General features: G+C 38.7%; 1 protein-coding gene across 2 annotated transcripts in view; it reads left to right on the top strand.

The window, feature by feature from the left end:
• The window catches only part of PITPNM3 (PITPNM family member 3), a 118,111-nt gene that overhangs the window by 81,397 nt on the left and 17,071 nt on the right, over positions 1 to 19,643 (top strand). For both annotated transcript variants that reach the window (XM_056338110.1, XM_056338120.1), the window contains exons 8-11: positions 5,840 to 6,021; positions 8,606 to 8,775; positions 13,560 to 13,730; positions 19,120 to 19,314. In XM_056338110.1, coding sequence (XP_056194085.1) covers positions 5,840 to 6,021; positions 8,606 to 8,775; positions 13,560 to 13,730; positions 19,120 to 19,314 — 718 coding nt within the window. The remainder of the gene's footprint in view (positions 1 to 5,839; positions 6,022 to 8,605; positions 8,776 to 13,559; positions 13,731 to 19,119; positions 19,315 to 19,643) is intronic.

The raw sequence follows: 19,643 nt of genomic DNA, 5'->3' as shown, positions 1-19,643 counted from the left end.
CTGCCTGGTTCATTGAGAGCTATGTGTGATAGGAGTACTCTTGAGCAGAGAGACATTCCTAAATATTTTCAGGAAGGAGAATTACTCCCCAATAAAAGGCTCTGGATTCTCAGAAGCCAGCCTTTGATAGTACCAACACTGAGGACAGTGCATTGCAAGCAAAGTACATGGAGAAATGGTCCTCCTGGATCCTAATTCTAAAGTGGGGTTGATTGTGCAAGGGCTGCTGGTGAATCTGAGAGAGGGGATCAGGCTTTAGGGAGCACAGGTTCTTTTGACTTCCCGGCTCTTAGACTTTCAACTTTCCTGTATTCCTCTCTTTCCTGATACCACAGAGCTGCTCTTCCCATTCCCTTCTCCATCTTTTCCCTTTTCTCCTCCCGTCTTCATTTCTACTACTGTGTGTTCAGAAGAACTAAGTATTCTTTCCCTTTCTTATCTTTCTGTCCATTGTTCTCAGCTTGCTCATGTGAAACATGTTCAGAAGGCTTCTTTTTTTACTGGTGGGGTTTTTTTTCCGCCTTTCTTGGTGTCTCCAGTAGAAATTGATCTCATTGGAAGAGTTTGAGACACAGAACTATAAGAGAGTTTTTTCCTTTACCATTTCACAAATATCAGGGCCATTTGTGAAACGAAACTACTTGGAAATAAGGGTGAGAGTGAGGTACTCTCAGCTGCTGCATTTTATGTTCTGGTTGTAAATCCCAACAGTATAGTAAATCAGGTTTGTATAGTTCCCTCCTTACTCTGTTTATTTCAAAGTGGTCTATAATAGTAAGCTAGATTGGTGATGCAGTGACCATTATATTCTCTGAATAGTTCACAGTTTTAGGCACTAGAAACTTGCTTTTGGAGAGAGAGGACCAGTTAATTTAGTGAGACAATGTAAATAAGGAATTAGGCTGGTACATTCTTCTATATCCCAGGTGAGTATTTATTGGTTTCTGTGTTGTAGTGTTTTCTGTATTTTAGTTTCCAGTAAATACAAGTCAGGATTATCCATAACAGATAGTGGTTTCTACAGTATAGGCAGAAATGTGATTACCGAGATCACGATAACTGTTGCATGTGTACAGGGGAGTATTTGAAAATTTACCTATGTGTTCAATAAAAGAATCTGAAGTAGGGCAAACTACTCTGCTTAGAACAGGCTAGTAACACTTGCTCTGTAAAAAACAGTCACATTGGTAAATGTCAAAATACCTAACAAATAAGCAAGTGTTGTCGTTATCATCATATCACTCCTTGGGTTATTAAAGTTCAGAAGGATGAAGTGAACTTGGGCCATCTTCGGAAGCAGAAACCCAAAGCCTTATATTAGCAATCATTGTACTTGGTTGGGAACACTGTCTCTTAGAAAAGGAAGAAGGTTCTTGCTTGTTGCAACAGCTAAAATATTCATAGTTTAGGAATAGATGACTCTTTGTTACAACAGATGGAGAAAGTTGATGATTTGCTTCACGTGAATCAAGAATAAATAAAAGCTACCTGTGGGTGACTAATTGAAATCTCAACATTGATCCCATTTTACTGCAGATGAGATTCTAATTGTGGCATGTGGGGGAATTGAAAGAGCTTGTAGCGATAGAAAACAAGCTTTTTAACTGTTGAAAATACAGTGAGTACGCTTTATATTGATCACCTCAACATTCTTCTGACGTGTTGCCTAGTAGCTTCTTAAGTGGTATAGTGTATTTTTTGGAAATATATCTCACTCCCTGATCTGGCTACTATAAATGCTGATTAGCTCAGTTTCTTTTGCATTATACAAGAAAAACTGTGTCATGAAGGTGAACCTAAGCGCGCAAACCAGTGAGATTAAAATCTGGCCAGGTTTTTTGAATAGGTTTGAATACAAGACTTTTTTTTTTTTTTTAAATGTATCGGACTACTATAAATTTGAACACTTTCTCTTCACCATGATGCCCAGACATGGTGACAGTTTAGAAAAGTTAGTTTCTCCGTGATAGTTATTCTTACCAAATAACCTTCTGTCTCTGAAATGGTTGTCAGGCTTTCCCTATTGAATGGCTGTTCAGTAACGTGTAAAATTAATTTGGTCCCAGTTCAGTCCCCAAGTGACTATCACATGAACAGATTGTTCATGGGATAAAAGCCAACTCCAGAACTGGCACTAACTATAGTTCCCTGTTCTTGGGAATAAAACTAATTATTCACTTGTCACAGAAGGCAGGAGCCTCTTGGCTGTTGAAGGCTATAGGTGGTACAGTGTAGGAACCTTCATCTTGTAGATCACATACTGCTTCTGTCATGGTTTTGTTTTCCTGTAACTCATCCACATAATTCTGAAGAACAGATTAGGTTCTTCTTGACATGAAATCTTACCCCACGTGCACAGAGCTGCTAATGTGGTCCCGTACTGACTGAGTTTATGGAAAATATGTGTCCTATGAACTCATTCTTTCTGTAGCTTCAGAGAAATATATTCAATTAGGATGTTTTCAATAGTCTGCATTACTTTGGCCAAGTCTCTTAACTTACCATGCCTCAGTCTTCATCTGTAAGCCTTGCACTCTTCCTCACATCCTCTGTTTTGTCTAGTTGGATTTTACACTCTTTGCAAGTTTCTTAAATGTACTGAGCATGATAAAGTCTATTTTCACTTGGGGCGTTTTCTGTTACAAATTGTGAAAAATGTTACAATGACACTTCAACAGTGTAATGCAGCAGCATAATGCCATGTCCAAGAAGACAGTTGCAGAGAGCAGTGCTGGAGAAAATGTAGGTAAGCATGGGGAGAGAGTTGTATGCAACAAGGAAAAGAACAGCTTTGAATCCTGCTCTCTTGTACAGTGTCTAGCTAATTTCACACAATTTCCCAGTGACCTTCCCTAGGGTCATCTCACAGGGACCCAGTCCTTTCTAAAACTACTTTGGAAGACCTGAGTTTTACCCATAGAAAATCAAGTTTAAAATGTGTTGATTTTGACCAAAGAAAATAAAGATTTCTTCTGCAGTACAATAATAATATGCCATGTCCCGCTGACTTGCTTTAGGTGATGGTTATTATTCTAGAGTTTGACAAAGAAATCCCAAAAACCTCAAAAAATCTCAACAGCTAGCATTCTCCTGTGTCTTTGACGGAAACGTCGTGCCCAGTAAATCAACATGCACAACTGAAATGCTGGGTATGCCAGGTTAGCTTTAATGATAGAAGTGCGAAAGAGGGAGCTTCATGCTTTTCCCACACAGTATTTTTCCGAGACTGTCAAACTCCTCTAAAACTTGACCTGCCTGAGATTGTCTTATGACACAAGAGAAGAACATACCCTCTGCAAAGAAAACCTGTTATTGAAGTTTAGAAGAGAAAGGTGAATTGTTGCCATCTTTCAGGGATGGAGATGCTAGCTTCCGTTACTAAAAAGTCATCTTACTAGTTCTGTGGTGTCACAAGCTGATTTTTAAATACTGTGAAGAAATGTGTGTGACTAGAAGAAAAGCGTTTGGTGTTACATTACTGTTAATGCTGTGCCTTTCGAACAGCCAGCCTTCCTGAGACCACCAGGAAATCAAGAGTTATAAACAAAAATGTTCTAATTCCTTGCATCTGCTTTCTTGTTTTGGCACCTTCAAGGGTTGCCGTTTTTCTCTATTGACAGGAATTCTTCTTTAAAAGGTAATGGGAGCTGAGACGCTGATGCATCTGCCATATGATTTTAACGGAGAGCACCTTAAAATGTCAGCAGGGTTTTGTTGAAACCCTGAGCCTTAACAGCACTGATAAGGTTTTCAGGAGTTACTAATGGTATGATGTTTAAGACCTTGACCTACAGCCCATTGAAATAAATGGATTTGTCTGTGCATTTCGTGGGCTTTGGTTCAATCTCTAAAAAATCCCTTTCCACTCTGTGTATGTGAATTCACCTTCATTTTGCCTGCCACCATGAATATTTTTATGCACGCTTAACAAATTTATTCATATTAAAAGCACCAAATTGGAATTTTAGGCAAGGGTTGCAGATTATTTGTAGCATTCAAATTATAATTTAAAATCATAAATATATTGCATTTTCATGGCACTGTTGCTTGAGAACAAGCTAGAGATCGGAACTCATCATGAAGGCTAAGAGGTAAATAAATGCCTTTTGACTGCTGAACCAGTTAAGATAATCATGAGACACGAGCAGGTAGAGAAATGTTCACTTACGTTCTTGGGAATTCACTTGTAAAAAGTTACTCTTGTCAGGAACGCTTTGGTTATAGGAATTTTGGCTTTGAAAGGTCCCTGGTGTTCTGGAGCATAGATAGAGTTGCTAAAAAGGACTGATGTTGTAACAGAGCTTCAGTGAAAGGTTGGAAACTGTGGGGCAAATCAAGCTACATGGTTCGTGTCAGCTGAAATAAAAGTTACTGATGATATGAAAAAAGACAAGTAGGGCCTGTAGTTGGTTCTGGCTTGAACTTAACAGAAACACATATTTTAGATGGAGAGTTTATTTTGATTTTACATGACTTTAACACACAAAACACTGGGGGCAGTCAGCTGTCAGCACACAGCAGGAGCTCCCACCTCCTGCCTGGCCACGTGAAATAGTTGTCTGCACTCATTGGCAGTAACAGCTACAGAAGTGAGACTTAGTTTTAACATTGTAGATACATTAGTATATGCCAAACAAGGTCCTAAATTTTACATGACTTTCATATGAAAATTGGCACGATGTGCATTTTACTATGTTACTATGAAATGCAGAAAGGGATTCCTACACGCATGTTGTTTTCTTCATTGTACTATCACAGGAATAATTGACTGTGAACATGCTGGTCCTAAACTAATCTTCTGTAAGTTATTAAGATGTTAATGGTAGTTGTATCATATCATCCCATGAATTCTAGTACTGCATTGTAAGAGCTAGTAGAATATGGACGAAAACCAGTAATTATGCAGTTGGAAGGGCTTTTAACTGTATCTGTTATCCCAGTGTGTCTTGTTGATGTTTGTATCTTCAAAGTTTTGTAAAAATGGACATCAGGCACTGCCACACACACTGCATTATATTGTTGATTTGAATAGAAGGAGATTTACACAGGATTGGATTACATAGTTGTTAGTTGTTAGAAAGAACCAGATCTTGCATGCCTCATATACCCAGATCTCACGTGTGAATGGGGGGATTCAGTGCGATGGCATTTGTTTTGAAAAACAGTATTTGCATTGGCTACTGAAATGGATGCAGCAATAAAAGTCTGGGGATAATAGGGAAATGTCAGGAAGGATGTTCGTGCAAGCTGCAGAAGTGCTGGAGGAAATGAACAATAAAACAATCTATTTCCTATTTTAAGGGGTACCTTAAAGGTATGGTACCACTGGTCTCCTCTTGCATCCCGCAGAAGTTCACATTCTTAAAAAAATCAGGTCCCACATCCATGGAACATGATGAGCAAGACCATTAATGTTGTAATGAGCATTTTGTGCACGCAGGTAAGACCCCTTCTGATTACCTTATGATATGTATAGTTCTCTAAGAATGATGAAATCCTGAGGGATAAAGCTTTTGTGTTACTCTTCCCTGCCTGCCCTGCCCCCCCCCCCAAAAAAAAAAAACCCAAACCAAAAAAACCAATCCAAAACAACTAAATGAAAAACAAAAAAAAAACCCCACCCCACAAAACACCAAATATTTCTGATTCTCTTTCCAGCTTTTAGGCTATACATCTTACAGGGAATTCATCTGTTTCCTTATCTTCTACTGCAGAGAGAAGGTCTATCCTTTTCTTGGATAAAGCGAGGTCGAATGTATCATTGCAACCGTTTCATATAAGCTCTGCCATATTTTGGTCACTGTCTAAATCTTCCTTTTGCTCTGTTCATTCTATGAAGGATAATCCCCTCTTAGCAGAGGACTCCAGTCTGGGTGGCAGCAAACGCCTGAGCAAAAGCAATATTGACATCTCGGGAATCATGGAGGATGAGAAGCCAAGGCAGCCACTGCCTCGGAAGCAGAGTGACTCATCCACCTATGACTGTGATACTATAACCCAACATCATGCTTTCCTGTCTAGGTAACTAGTGTTTGATGACTGAGTAAAAGAAGTGAACTTGCTATTGAATGGAGCCTGTCAGCATCAGAGCAACAGAATAATTTCTATTGTTTGTGGTGTGTTTCCAGAGGTTTGCTTGAAGTCCCTTATACCCCTCAAAGAAAACTAGATACAATGGGTCTAGTATGAATGTGCTCACGTGGAGGCTTTTTATTTAATCTTTATTCAGTTGTGAGAGTTTTGAATATGCAAAACTGAATGCAGGTCATTCCATTTCTTCAGTGCAGCCCCCACAAATCAAGATAGATGAATGCTTTATAATTCTAAATTTCTGTTATATTTTTCATTTTAAGTATTCTTCTGACTTCACTTAACAGCCGTTCTGTTATTCTTTAAAGAGTGAAATAATTGCTTTAGGTGCTCCCATTAATCTGTGAGCTATTCAGATCATCTTTAAAACAAACAAAAAATCCCTGCATAAACATTTGTCTTAAATGATGAGGAGGCTGGGGGAGGAGCGTTAAATTAATTGACTTTCCTGGATCCTAAGAAGCCTTTAAAACACAGATTTGATGGGAACATAAAGATTCCCTTTGTCTCATTGTTTCTGCCTGTTCTAAGGGATTTCGTTTTTTACTTACCAGAATTCTTTGTGCTTTTTTTCTTCTGTCCATCATCTTATTTCCTTTATTTTATTGGGAGTGATGCAGAGGGAGAAGTCTAATTGTGTGTTGAAGTTTCAGTTCTGCTACAGTTGAGTATACTGCAGACTTACTACTGTACTTCAAGTCTGGCAGTTTTGTTAGTAGCAGTTAAAGGTAATTGTGTTTTCTTGCTTTGATTGAATGTATTTTGCTTTGGTTTTGTTGACTGTTCTGCTTTTATTTTCAAACCATTGGGTTTTCTGGATATCGATATGTTTCCTCTGAGGCAGAATGGTTGGGTTTTTTGCTTGTCTGTGACTGAAAGCATTAAGACTTATTTTTGTCAGTCACTTTTAGGTCCTTGTATGGAAGGAATACTGTGCTATGTTTAAAGCACAGTGTTGGCTTGTATAAAGCACTTCAGACTTGGATAATTAAAAAGATAAAGATAATGATGTTTTTTCCAAGCATTTTTTCATTTCTGGTGTATCTGACTTTAAACTGAAAGCTTTACATTCAGCTCTACTTAATCAAGCAGATAGAAAAGTGTTACCTTTCATTCACATTTTGGACTTGTCAGACTTCACACTGTTGCTAAGTTATTGAGGAGTAGTTGGACAAACACAGGCTGAAGATAGCAGAAAAAATTCCTTGGTAAGGTAAGGGGAAAAACAAATCAGACCAAACCATGTCATCCTCTGACCCACCCTGTACATAGAGAGAGATTCCAAGCTTTTGGATTCCTGTCTGAGACTTGCATAAGATCACTAAGACTTTTCCTCATGAGCTCCTTTTACTGCATTTTAGAGCTGGTGTGTCAGTGTGAGTAATGAGGTTACAAAGATCGCTCTTTCACACAGAAGTGTCTTCGTCCTACATGCTGTGGTTGTGTTTCAGTGTGTCTGCTTGTGCTTTTTGTCCATGGAGAGGTATCACTGAACTGCTGTGCCAATGATGGATTTAATGCTTGGCTTTCGTCATTTCTTCCCTAAAGGGGCCCTAAGCCTGGTCCCCAGAGTTTCAGTTAAGAACATCAGGTTATAAATCAAGAATGTCAGTAGGTTCACCGATTGAAAGAGAGGCCTGGTCTCTTGGCCTGATTTGGGACCAGTCTTCAGGATTTCTGGGTTCTGATCCATGCTTGACCACTGATGCAGAGTGTAGTGTGCAGATAACTCATGGGGGCTTCAGTTACCGCTCTGGTTGAAGTCAGCATGGTCAGCATCTCTGTCAGGCTCTGCACGCTGTGAAGGCGTGTTCTGCTCTGTCGCTTGACTGGACAGCAGGTGTATATGCTACTTTTCTGCTTTTCAATGTAGTTATTGCATCTCCAGGAGAACTAAAGGAGGGGCGAGTCTTTTCTCTTGTCAGTGAGGGACAGGTGACCTGTATTTACCTCACGCATGTATGGCATGCAAAGTGAAAGTATTTAAATCACTTAAAGTTGTCTGTAAGCAGCAGTAATTTTAATCTGTAATAAATAATTGGAAAATAAGGAAATTCTAGTTCATAGCTCAGGAAATAGATTAGGACAATGCTTTTTATGTACCCATGGAACATACTTTCTGACTATAACCTTTTAATACCCTTGTCCTTGTACAACTTGAGTAGGTTAGAATTTATAGCAGAAGTTTCAGAATAAACTTACATACATCTGTACTGCAAAAAGGGAGAGGAGGTAAACTTCAGTCTGCAGAGTCCTTATGTAACTTAGCAGTAAGTATTCTGTAGAATAATCTTAGAAAACCCTTGCATGTTGAAGGCAGTAAAAATACTGAATAGCCACACTGGAAATCATGATAAGTGGCTGCTATATTTGCAGCATCTGTCTTCAGTTCAAGCCCTATTGCATGGATCTAGATACAGATGCTAGAGCTTTCTAAGCAGCTTGTTTGGGGAATGGATTTTTTCTCTGAATGCCCTCTTCATTATTGTTGTATCAATGCATTTTCTTTGCTCAGCATCCACTCAAGTGTGTTGAAAGAAGGTGCAGACTTTCCTCCTGTGAATTCCAGTCTCTCAGAAGTAAACCTGGGCCGATTTGAATTTGAGGTGTCTGATTTCTTCCTCTTTGGATCGCCACTTGGTTTGGTGCTGGCCATGAGGAGTACTGTTCTGCCTGGCCTGGATGGTAAGCTTTCTCTGGGGGTTGAATACAGGCTGTTTAATGACCTTTGTAAACAAAGAAAATCTTATAAAAGGAGGTAAATAAAGGAGCCTACTGAAAGACCGGGAGTGAGGTAAGTTTCTTCCTCTAAAAGAGGGGAGGGCTAGTGTAGGTAGGTAGTGAGGTTGATGAGGGTTGTTCTGGGGGTATCACTGCTCACACATTTACAATAGTGTGTCTTTCAGTCTCCTGTTAATCATATATTCCATGTCATACAACATGAAGCTTACACGGATCACCAAGGATCAGTCCTTGAAAAAGATACCAAAAATAACATCTGCGCTTGGTTTGGCATTGCATCTTGTTCACATCTGGCTTCGTGGGTAAAGGTGGCCCCCAGGTGTGTTTGGTTGTAAGCCATTTTATCCTCTCTGGTAATAGAGCCTGGTGATCAGACACGTACAGGATTTTTTGTTTTATTTCTAAATGCATCTGTTTTTTTCCAGTTTTTCAGTTAAAGTAGTAAGAGCTTACCTTACTTTTCAAAATTTATTTTGTGTTTTGACTCTCTGCATTGTATAAGGTTTGGATAGCACAGTATCTTCACAGGAAATGGTGTGGTCATTTATGAGGTGCAGGAGAAAAATCATTTGCAATAGTGAGAAGAGACAGCAATTCAGGACTCCCGGTTTTTTTCTTCTCAATTTATAGACTTTTGGGTAATTTCATTTGACTGAGCTTTCAAAGTCACAGTTGATTGTGGGAATAAACTGGAATGTAATATAAACTGAAAGTTATTTTACCTGCCATAATTACAAAAATTACCAAACCCATGTCTTTCAGACCATTAGAAATCTGACAGGATTTTTTCTGTCTTCGGGGTTTCTGCACAAGATTAGCAACACTTCCCTCTGAAGATGGGTGGGGGTTTTGCTGTGGGGTTTGGGGCAGGGAGTTGAGGGATTTTTTTTGTAGGACTTCATGTAGAAAAATCTGTTGGTGTTAATTTGTGCACATGGATTCAATTCTTTGAGCTAGAATTGATATTTTTGCAAGACGTCGTGGTTTCCATTTAATGAATTAGAATGGACACATTTAATCTGGAATCACATATGAAATAGAGCATGCATCTGTTTCATTAGGCATGTTTTTAGAGTCTTTGAGGACAAATGCTGATTAGCAGATGCCAGTTACTGCACAGTAAGTAGAAAATACTGGCAGTGCAGTGGCAGACATTGACACATCTTTTCTATAGTCAGTGGTGGCTGTCAGCAGTTGACTGTGTGGTAAAGCCCCTCCAATCAGTCAGTCTTGATGAGCACAGATTAAATCACATTTCACTTCAAGGGAATGTACACATGTATTGAAAATTGTGAAAATGTAATGGAATTGTGGCTTTTTACAAAGGGATTGCTCTGAAGTGATACGGTTTGTGTGTAATTCTCTGCAGTCTGAAAGCCTTCCCTTGGATGCTGTGCTGCATGTGAAAGCACTTGTGTGTTCAAAAGTGTGACAATTACATTTAAATGTCATTGTTGGCCATATAAACATGCCCTTTAGAAGTAATGTTGGATTCACATAGGTGAGAGTTGCCTTCATGAAACCTTATATTGTGAAGTAGGTTCACTGGGTCAGGGGAAGCTCTGCAAGTTGATCATACCTTTCCCTCACTGAAATGCAGGCAAAGCATGAAGAAGGTAAAAATGAGGCTACTGGGATTTGTCTTAGGTGGCAATTTTAAAAACAAAATAACTTACTGTATTTTGGCTTTCTTTGTCTCTCATCTGCCTCTTGTGCATGTACAGAAGGCAGACATATATAGGAAAAGTTCCTGTACAAGAAGTATTAGAAGGTGAAATTAGGCAACTGATTTAATTACGTTAGGCACTTCCGTTATGTTTGACTCTGACAGTAAGCAGGACAAGAAAGAAAGAGTAAACCAATATACTACCCATTAGGGAAGGAAGCTCTAGTTTAGTAAGAGAATACCCAGTTTACTGCTTTACTTTATAAGCACTAGACCCCGAAACACATATGTCAAAGTTTTAGGCTTGCCAGAATATGATTTTAATTATAATGCAGGGCAGTGCTGTACCTCACAGAATGTATTTCACAATACTTGAGCTCTGCAAGAGAATTATACTTTCCTTGCAAAGAATTAATCTCTGCTGTGCTTAAATGCTCTCACACAGGTGACCTGTTTCCTTTTTTTCTGGCAAATACTGAAAAAATGCAGCTTGAAGAAAGCCATCAAAAGTAGTCTTGGATCTTTGAGGTCTTGCTGGTGTTTCTCCTCTGCTTCTCATGTGATGCAATTAACTGGAATACATGAGAGAATTTACTTAGTTTTCATAGCACAGTAAATAGATGGGCACATTTTGTGCCCTACTTGGAGAATAATTTAAAAAAAAAAAAAAAAAAGAGTACTTGATACTGGTTCCTGGAGAACTTCACAGGCAATAGTGTTTGCATATGACTGGCTTAATGGTGGAAAAGGAACAAAGGTGGCATGAAGTTCCTATTTATTTGATAGTGGGCAAGGGAAAGGATGCTGTGGTGTCCTCTACAAGCAGTCTTATTATCTCCCACTTTCTTTTCATCTGCTACCAGATGTGCTTGTTGATGCACAGAGCCATCCTTTCTAGAAAAATCAACGTACAACAGACATTACAAATAGGTTTTGGTTATCTTGCAGCTGGAAACCTAGTAATTGCCACTGATAACAATGTTTTAAAAAGAGAGCTGGGAAGGGCACAACATATAACGCACAAAGCTTCAATTAATGCCCCCAGATACCCATATTGTTTGCTTTGTGTGACAAAAATCCTGCAGAATTAAAGAGATGTTGCTTTATCCTCGGAGTGAGTCAGTAAATGGAAAATACAGTGCACACTGCATGTCCAAAGAAGAAAAAAGTTCATGGTTTGACAGAACTGGATTGTATATAGGTATATTCTTATTGGAAGATATGTCCCAGAGAATTTCTTGAGAAGCTGTGAGTATTGACATCTTCGTGACATGAAGTCTTCTAGACTGTTCAACACAAAGTGTGTGGCCCTCATGGATGTGATTGTGATTCATTATCATACTTAAGATTTAAGATGCCCAAGTACTTGGGCTCTGCTAGAGAATGGTATTTTCAGCTATCTCAGGATATCTTGAGAAGGTTTTTTTCTATGATCAGTAGAAGGTTAATTGTCTTACTAGCCTGAGAAAAAAAATGCTGTGCATGTGCTGTAGCTTCTGTAGAACAAAACAGAACAAAACCAAGCATTGCGGTAACCTGCTCATGGCAATGCTGATACTGCAACTCAGTATCAATCTTTTCCTAAGCTATTAAGCTTAGAACTCAGAAACATCAACATAGTCTTTGTGAAGATTTATCCCTGTATACCGTTAGTAGCAGCAAGTACCAGAACGAGAATTTTTAAAGTCCTTCCAGCAACATGGAGAGCACTTGAGAAAACCTATAAGAATATAGTGTTTCTGATGTAGCTCTTGGTGACTGTGACTGCAGCAGAGGAAGATGTACAGCATCAAGTTTGCTCATTTTAGTTTTGCTTATGTACAAATACCATGACTGTTGCTTTTGAAAATGAGAAAGTAAGTAGTGTGGGTTTAATTTTTCTGGGTTTTGGGGTTTTTTTTATTCCATGATGGGTGGAGAGATGTCACTTAGAGACTTCATTAGATCTAATATTCCATGACACCTTATATTAAAACTCTAACATCTTTCTTCATGGTTTCCAATTAAGCATATGTTTGGCTTGTGCATGGGAACAGTGCTGTGCCAAACATGTCTTCTAAGGAAGAACATCAGACATATTACTAGGTTTTTGTTACCACCACAATGAAAGTAATTCTATCAAAAAAACATTTAGCGTTTATTGTATAGTGCAGCAGGTTTGAAACCGTGTCTTGCTTACATGGAGTTCATGGAGAGCAGATGTAATATTCCCAAACATATTGTTTAAATACTTTTGTCATTCCTTTTCTCTTGTAGTTAATAAACTGACTGTTGTAACATGTAAGGCAGTACTATACAAACCATTCTAAGTTTAATGAGCCTATAATGAATTTATTTGCTTGCACAGGCAAGACTCAGTGTGATTGAAGTGCGGTGTGGTGAAAAGTGACTACACCGACTATTTTACAGACCTTGACAGTCTCATGTGATCACCCGTCTGGGTATAAGTTATGCTTCGGTGCTATGTATGACTAAACAGTCAAAAGAATGCCTTATTAGCTGAGTACGTGATTTTCAGATTTGCATTTACAGTTGCAACTCCAAATCCCCAGGAGCTGCACACCTTCAGCAATAATCATAAGCATGGCTTTACTGTTATAGTGTGACCAGCCTCATTTCTATGCGTTAGCTTCCATAAGGGTGACTTCAGAAATTGTAGTGCTTCCTGACACCTACCTGCTCCTGCTGTCACCTAGATTTAAGTTCTCTGTATGTAAGAGGCCCATCAAACCATTTTGCTGGTAAATACTTGAAGTGCTGAGCATCATAGCTGTAATGCTCAATAATGTATTTACAAGATTTTGAAGCTTCTTTTTCCTTCCTTCTGTGTTTCTCTGGCTGGTCTTCATGTCTGCTACATGCCTGCATCTCAGATTGTGATTTCTCTGCAGTGTAGTGTTCTTTCCATACAAAATAGCAAACCAGTTAAACTTCTTATGGCCAGATATATACTAGTCTGGAGTTTGCAGAAGACCATGTTAACCATGTTTCTGTATAGACTTCTTGACAATTGTAAAGGAGTAATACTGAATTCTCTTCCTCTGTCTCATTCTCATCCAAGTATGCCAGGTCCGTCCAGCCTGCAGCCAAGTGTACAGTTTCTTTCACTCTGCTGATCCCTCTGCCTGCAGACTTGAGCCATTGCTGGAGAAAAGATTCCATCTCCTTCCTCCATTCAGCGTCCCACGGTACCAGAGATACCCACTGGGGGATGGAAGATCTCACCAGTTAGGTACAGTGCCTGTTTTTATAGGTCTCCTTACCTGTTGTTCTCTTAAGCATTCTCTCTTTACACAGCTCAAGAGGATTTGAAATACCAGTGTGCCATAAACACCAGGGACAGAATGGCACAGACATATTTAGCAAGTGTGGAACCAAGGAAGATTACCAAGAAAAAATCATTCTTAACATACGAGCTTTGTGTGATACTACTTGTGTTAAAGAGGGGTTGGAAGGTGATACCGCTGCTTCAGTTGAAGTGTCACTTGCATACTACCATGTCTTTGACTGTCATTTTAAACAATTTATTTTTACAGTTAGTTGACCTTTTGCCTAGATCTCCAGATACTGTTTCTCTTTGTCACTTATGGTTGGTTTATTGAGGATATCTACTAAGACAAGTCAGAGCATTGGGCAAATTGGTTTTTGATAGCTCTTTTCCTAGGTAGGCTGCTAAACAATAGTTCTCTTGAGTAATAAATGTTTGAATCCAGAAAAGAACAGAAATAGACTGTTACGGAGAGGAATGAGGAAGACATGGATGAGCAAGGTGCTAGTAGAAGGAATTGTGCCGGTTTGATTTATAGAAAATGAGATAAAATCATACAGGTAAGAAGTATCTTGGCTTGTCATATTATGCAAAAAAGAAATCAATTAGTGTGTGTCTGTACTTGCATGCACATTAGATTTATTTTTGCTAGATTCAGACATGAATTCAGTCCTCAGTATGACATTTCAAAAGGCTTTTCAGGATTCAGAGTTTCAGGTTGGAAGCTAATACAGTAAAATGGCAGTGTTTTCTGTTTGTTGGAGCTAGAACTGTATCATCAGGAGCCTGTTCTGTGCAGTAGGATACACAGAACTCCTTTGTTTTATCTGCTGAAATATGGTGTACATTGGATGCAGATCAGTTTGGTTAAATCAGTGTTTGAAAAGCAACAGTGGATCTTGAGTTGCAGAAGGTTGGTTTCTAGGTGTTGGCTCCATTGAAACATGTAAAGATCTGGTTGTCTCTCAGGAACTGACTTAAGGAATAGCTAAGGTGGGGGACAATCCAAACTAGACAGTATGTGCTCTCTCCTCACCTCCATGTCTGAGTTTTCTTTCAATGGAAGTGCATTCCCTTCTTTGTGTTCTGACTTGGAGTTGTTATAAGGGCTGACTGTCCACTTGGAAATCTTGCTGGTTAATTAGACACACATTCTGTCACTGAGACACATCTAAGGGTATCTTGCAAACTTGAACCCTCCTTTAAATAACTGTCATAGGAAGAATAGTTCCCTTAGGTTACTTTTTGAATTGAAAGCCTTGTGCTGGTACGTTTTACCAGCTTTGCTGGGTTTAAGTAAACCCTTCAGTTATTCTTGAAGCAGAGGCTTTATAAGTGATTTGGGAATAACTGGTGTTTTTTTGAGTTCCTCTAAGGTACTGGGTTAGAAGATTCCCCTACAGAACATGTGAATTTGGAAAACCCTGTCTGTTGGATGTTTTATAAAAGAAAAATTTCTGAGTGCTAATGATCAGCAAATGTTCCATGATATGGTTTTGTATTTAAATGTCTGCACGGAGTCAAATCATTGCCATGCTTTAGACCTAAGCTGCGTTATATTTCAATGAATGTGAAATCCTCCCAAATAAGTGGAAGTGCTTTGAGGTTCTCTTGGAATTTAAGGTTTTTCATTCACAAAGAATTCATTCTAGTGACAATCATTTTTTCCCCCCTTTCTTTGATAACTGGGCTGTGAAAGTATTTCTTAAAATGAGAGCCTTCATGGTGTCAACTGGAATGGTAGTTTACTAATCAGTTAAGATGAGACCTAGTTACACCAAACTCTTAATTATTATACACTGCCCAAACCAGCCTTTTCTGATAATCTTGCATGTCATTGAACGATCTCGGTCCCTGTTTCTTTTCTCATAAGAGCTGATGATTAAAGTAAGAAGTAATTCTGTTGTCTGACTTTCCTGATAGGTGTCTCTGTGGAAAAAAATTCTGATTTGGAAGCTGCATGAAAAAAATGTACTACTAGAAATTCCACCGTATGATTCATAGAAACGGTTCAGCAATAACACAGCCTGGAGAACGTGATGAAAACTGGGGCAGGGAGCAGATTTCTATAGCTGTCTTTCAGTTCTTGCCAAGCAAATGAAGCTCTTGTAGCCAGCTGCTCTGTGCATAGGGTTTATCTTGAAGGTTTTAGTTTATCAAATTTACTTTTTTCATTGAGATTCAGAAAACATCTAAGACTTAAATGGCAGGACTTAGAGAGCAGGACACATATTTATCTAGACAATTGCCTTTTGCATCCAGCAGGCATCAATACTTACCATTAGGTCTGCCCCCAGGCTCATTCAGTTTGTAGTAATGTGGTATTGTTTGTGTGTGTGTTGGACCATTAAGAGTCTAGCAATGGTGAAAGCTGACTCTTACCAGGCTTGATTTTGGCAATCACAGAGACTTGACTAGCCCAGAGAATTATTCCTCTTCCTGTCAGTTACTTGGTCAGTTGCAACTGTATCTTCTTGATACAGGAATGATACAATTCCTAATGTGAAAGTGACGATATTATTAGGCTTGTTGATAAGATAGCTTAATAAGATAAAATGATTTGAGGCATTATTTAAATTCAGTTTTCTGAATGTATAGAACACTCAAGACGTTATATGCAAAGAGAAAGAAAAATGAGCAGAGATTAAGCTTAATATATGAGGTATCTTCAGCCTATGCACTGGGTAGATGGAAGGCATTGCACTTTTTCAGAAGTCACCTTTTAAGGGAATATTTATCTTGTGTTGCTGTGACATACAGACAAGTGAAAGTAAAAGAAATTGTATTGAAAGCACTACCAGACATACAGAGCAGGTGGAGAAAACATTTATCTTCATAACTCTTTCATCTATGGTGATTGCTGACAGAAGACATAGCAGTAGGTAGTGGTTCAGACAAAAGTGCAACTTATTAATTGATGGGGTTTTTTTCACTCTAAGGGTGAGGTACAAAGTTCACGTGATGTTACAGCCCAGAGAAAGCTGTGCTGTCTTTGACCTTTCATTGAACAGCAGCTTTCTCAGCTGCTGCCTAGCTGCCATTTCATAATCAAAGTGGTTTTGTAGCTATTGTAAGTGAGCCTTAGCTTTGTGACAGGTCTTTGGTCTACCACCAGTCATGTCTTTTGATGCTTACTAACGCGGGGGATTGAATTCCTTTTTTTGCTCTGCTGCTTATGACATGATACATTATATCTACTTGGGGGTTAAAAATATGCTTGTTATGTATTAATTCAAAACACCTGGATTCAACCTGTCCTACTTTTTAGACATTTGACATAGCAGAATGTAGATAAACATAATCTTCTTTAGTGTTTGAGTTTCGACCTTTCGACCTCACATTTTTACTTTGCAGCAGAATTGAAATAATTTCAAAAATTTTCTCTTGCTAAGTTTCATTTATAAGGAATGTGCAGGAGTGCCAGTCTAGACTATGGCTGTTTCAACGAGTCTGCTTCATTGTGGATAGACAGAAGTTAGGGTCTAAAAGCACAGTACTTCTCCAATTGTATATGCATAAAATAAATTACTGTTAATTTTCTCTGGGGATGGTTACTGTGTGGCCTAGAGGAAGTTGCTTTGCCTCTGTATTGGCTGTAACTGTCATAATTATCCTAGATGAGACTCTGTAACATGATCTGCCTTTATTTTATTTCTTATAAAAACATTAATAATATTTTACATGATAGTAAATTTCTGTTAGTAGGATGAATGACAAGAACCTTTAGTGGCACTCAGAGCCGTGAGAAAGCTTGTTTTGAGTGGGTGGGAAGTAATCAGTTTCAGTTATTCAAATGGAAGGATTATGCAAGTAGACTGTCCTAGTCAAAAGTTGAGCACAGGGCTTATAGAAAAAAAAAAAAACAATTACATGTATTTTATTAATCTCTAACCAGTTACTCTCTGTCCTCCCTTACAATTCAACAACAACCAGATCTACAGAGGTGAAGGCAGGCTGCTCAACCTGTTTGAAATAAAAATTATTCAGGAAATAGGAAACCCGCAAAAAATACCTTCCATTTTATTGATTTGATTTCTTTATAGAAAGAAGGGTTACTTAGCTTAGAATAACAGTATTACAAAATATGCAGGTTTCAAGGCACCAGACCCCTTACCAAGGTGGTCTTAAGCTGTTCAGTAATATGGAAAAGGCTAACAGATATGCTGGATGTCAACATGTTTTCTGTTCTGTGCAGTTACTTTTTTTACTTCTCTTTCCTTCTCCATTTTAGTGGGAATGAAAAACCAAAGCTCTTGCAAAATTATGATGGGGGTGGAAGGATTGGATTAGGGTCAGTTTACAACTGTGACTGTTTCAGCAGAGCAACAATTCAGAAGTAGAAAATTTATTTTTAACAACCCTTTTTATTTCCCTGAATCTTTTGGAAGGGGAAGCGGAAAGTATGCGTCAGAACACTGCCAATCATGAGCACTTCATGGAGATACAGCTCTCATTTATGGGATTCATTGCATTTTCTGTGGTATTTCCTGTTGTTTGATGTTTGAATCAGGATTCTGGGTCAGATAGACCCCAATGGCATGCAATTTGGCAGGTTCCCTGTTCCTCACTGCTTATGTCTGTGGATTCAGCTAGTCTCTTCAGTGAACTGATTTGCTGTGATATTTTAGGCCATGTGATTTGGGGTTTATTGTGAGAAGGAGCCTTGCTGTTCAGTATTTATTATGACATAGAATCAGACCTTTTACTTCTTTGTGCTGCTTCTTTCACTACAAAGAGCGTATACTACTTCCTCATCTTGTGCGGTAAGTAATAGAAAGCAGCACTGTGTTTTCAGTTGTCTGTTTTGCAGTCTATATATATAGTTTGCCTGAGACAAGGGAAAATAAAATTATCCTTCTATTCTTTTTACCTCCATTGATCTTTCCTGTAGCCGCACATAGCTTTCCTTACCGTATGATGTCAACGAGATTCCTTTGAAAGAACAGTACATTGCAGTTTATTTAATGAAAACTCAAAGCACATGTTCCCATGGAAACTACAATTGAACATCATCTGCCCAAACTACATACCCATCACAAAGTGCTAGAATATAGTTGTTCCTCTGATTCAGTTTCAGGGCAGCTCCTTGTGCTGCCATGCATTTTGATGGTGGTAGGGTATGCTTTCTCCATTTAGTCATGCTGTCCTATTCATTCTGAAGGAGTTTCATCCATGGTCATTAAATCTCATACTATTCAGGAAAATGCTCATTAGCTCTATATTAAAAAACAAAGACAACCCTCAACCACCACCAACAAAAAAACCAGCCAGAAAACCACACACACTAGTTTCAAAGCCATATTGTTCATCACATTGGGTTTTTTTAAATTATTTTCATTTCTGTAACCTGCAGGTGATGCTATCCACAGCCACAGTGCTCTGTTCCTTGAGAACAGCTCTTTGAACATACCTTTCTCTCAGGAGAGTCCTGGATCTCCAAACGCATCTGATCAGCCACAAGGAAAACCAAGGAAGTTGAGCTTGGCCAGCACAAACAGTGAAAACTCAGGGTCAACAGAAAGCTTGCCGTCAGCATACCTCACCAACAGTGAGTGAAGCCTGGTGCTGTGTGCTGTCTGATACAGCAACAACCCTTCCCTCCACATCCTTTCTGTGGAAAAGTTTATTCTGAAAAGGAGAATTATCTGCTTGGAAATTTGGGGAGAATTAGAACAGCCTAAGTTGCTGCAATTTTACATAACACAATTTAGCTTCCTCTTCTGTTTGTAATTAAGTAGATGAAGTAATGAAAGTAAAGTCACAGTTTTATATTAAGGTGCCACTTAAGCGTTTCATGCTAGCAGGGATTTAGAAGCATGTTCCAGGTATGAAGAAACATACCCATAATTAAAAGTGCTATAAATCACTATGTTGTCC

The sequence above is a fragment of the Falco biarmicus genome, chromosome 1 (assembly GCF_023638135.1).
Source record: "Falco biarmicus isolate bFalBia1 chromosome 1, bFalBia1.pri, whole genome shotgun sequence".
Lineage (NCBI taxonomy): Eukaryota > Metazoa > Chordata > Aves > Falconiformes > Falconidae > Falco > Falco biarmicus.
This window is presented reverse-complemented; position numbering and strand designations above follow the sequence as displayed.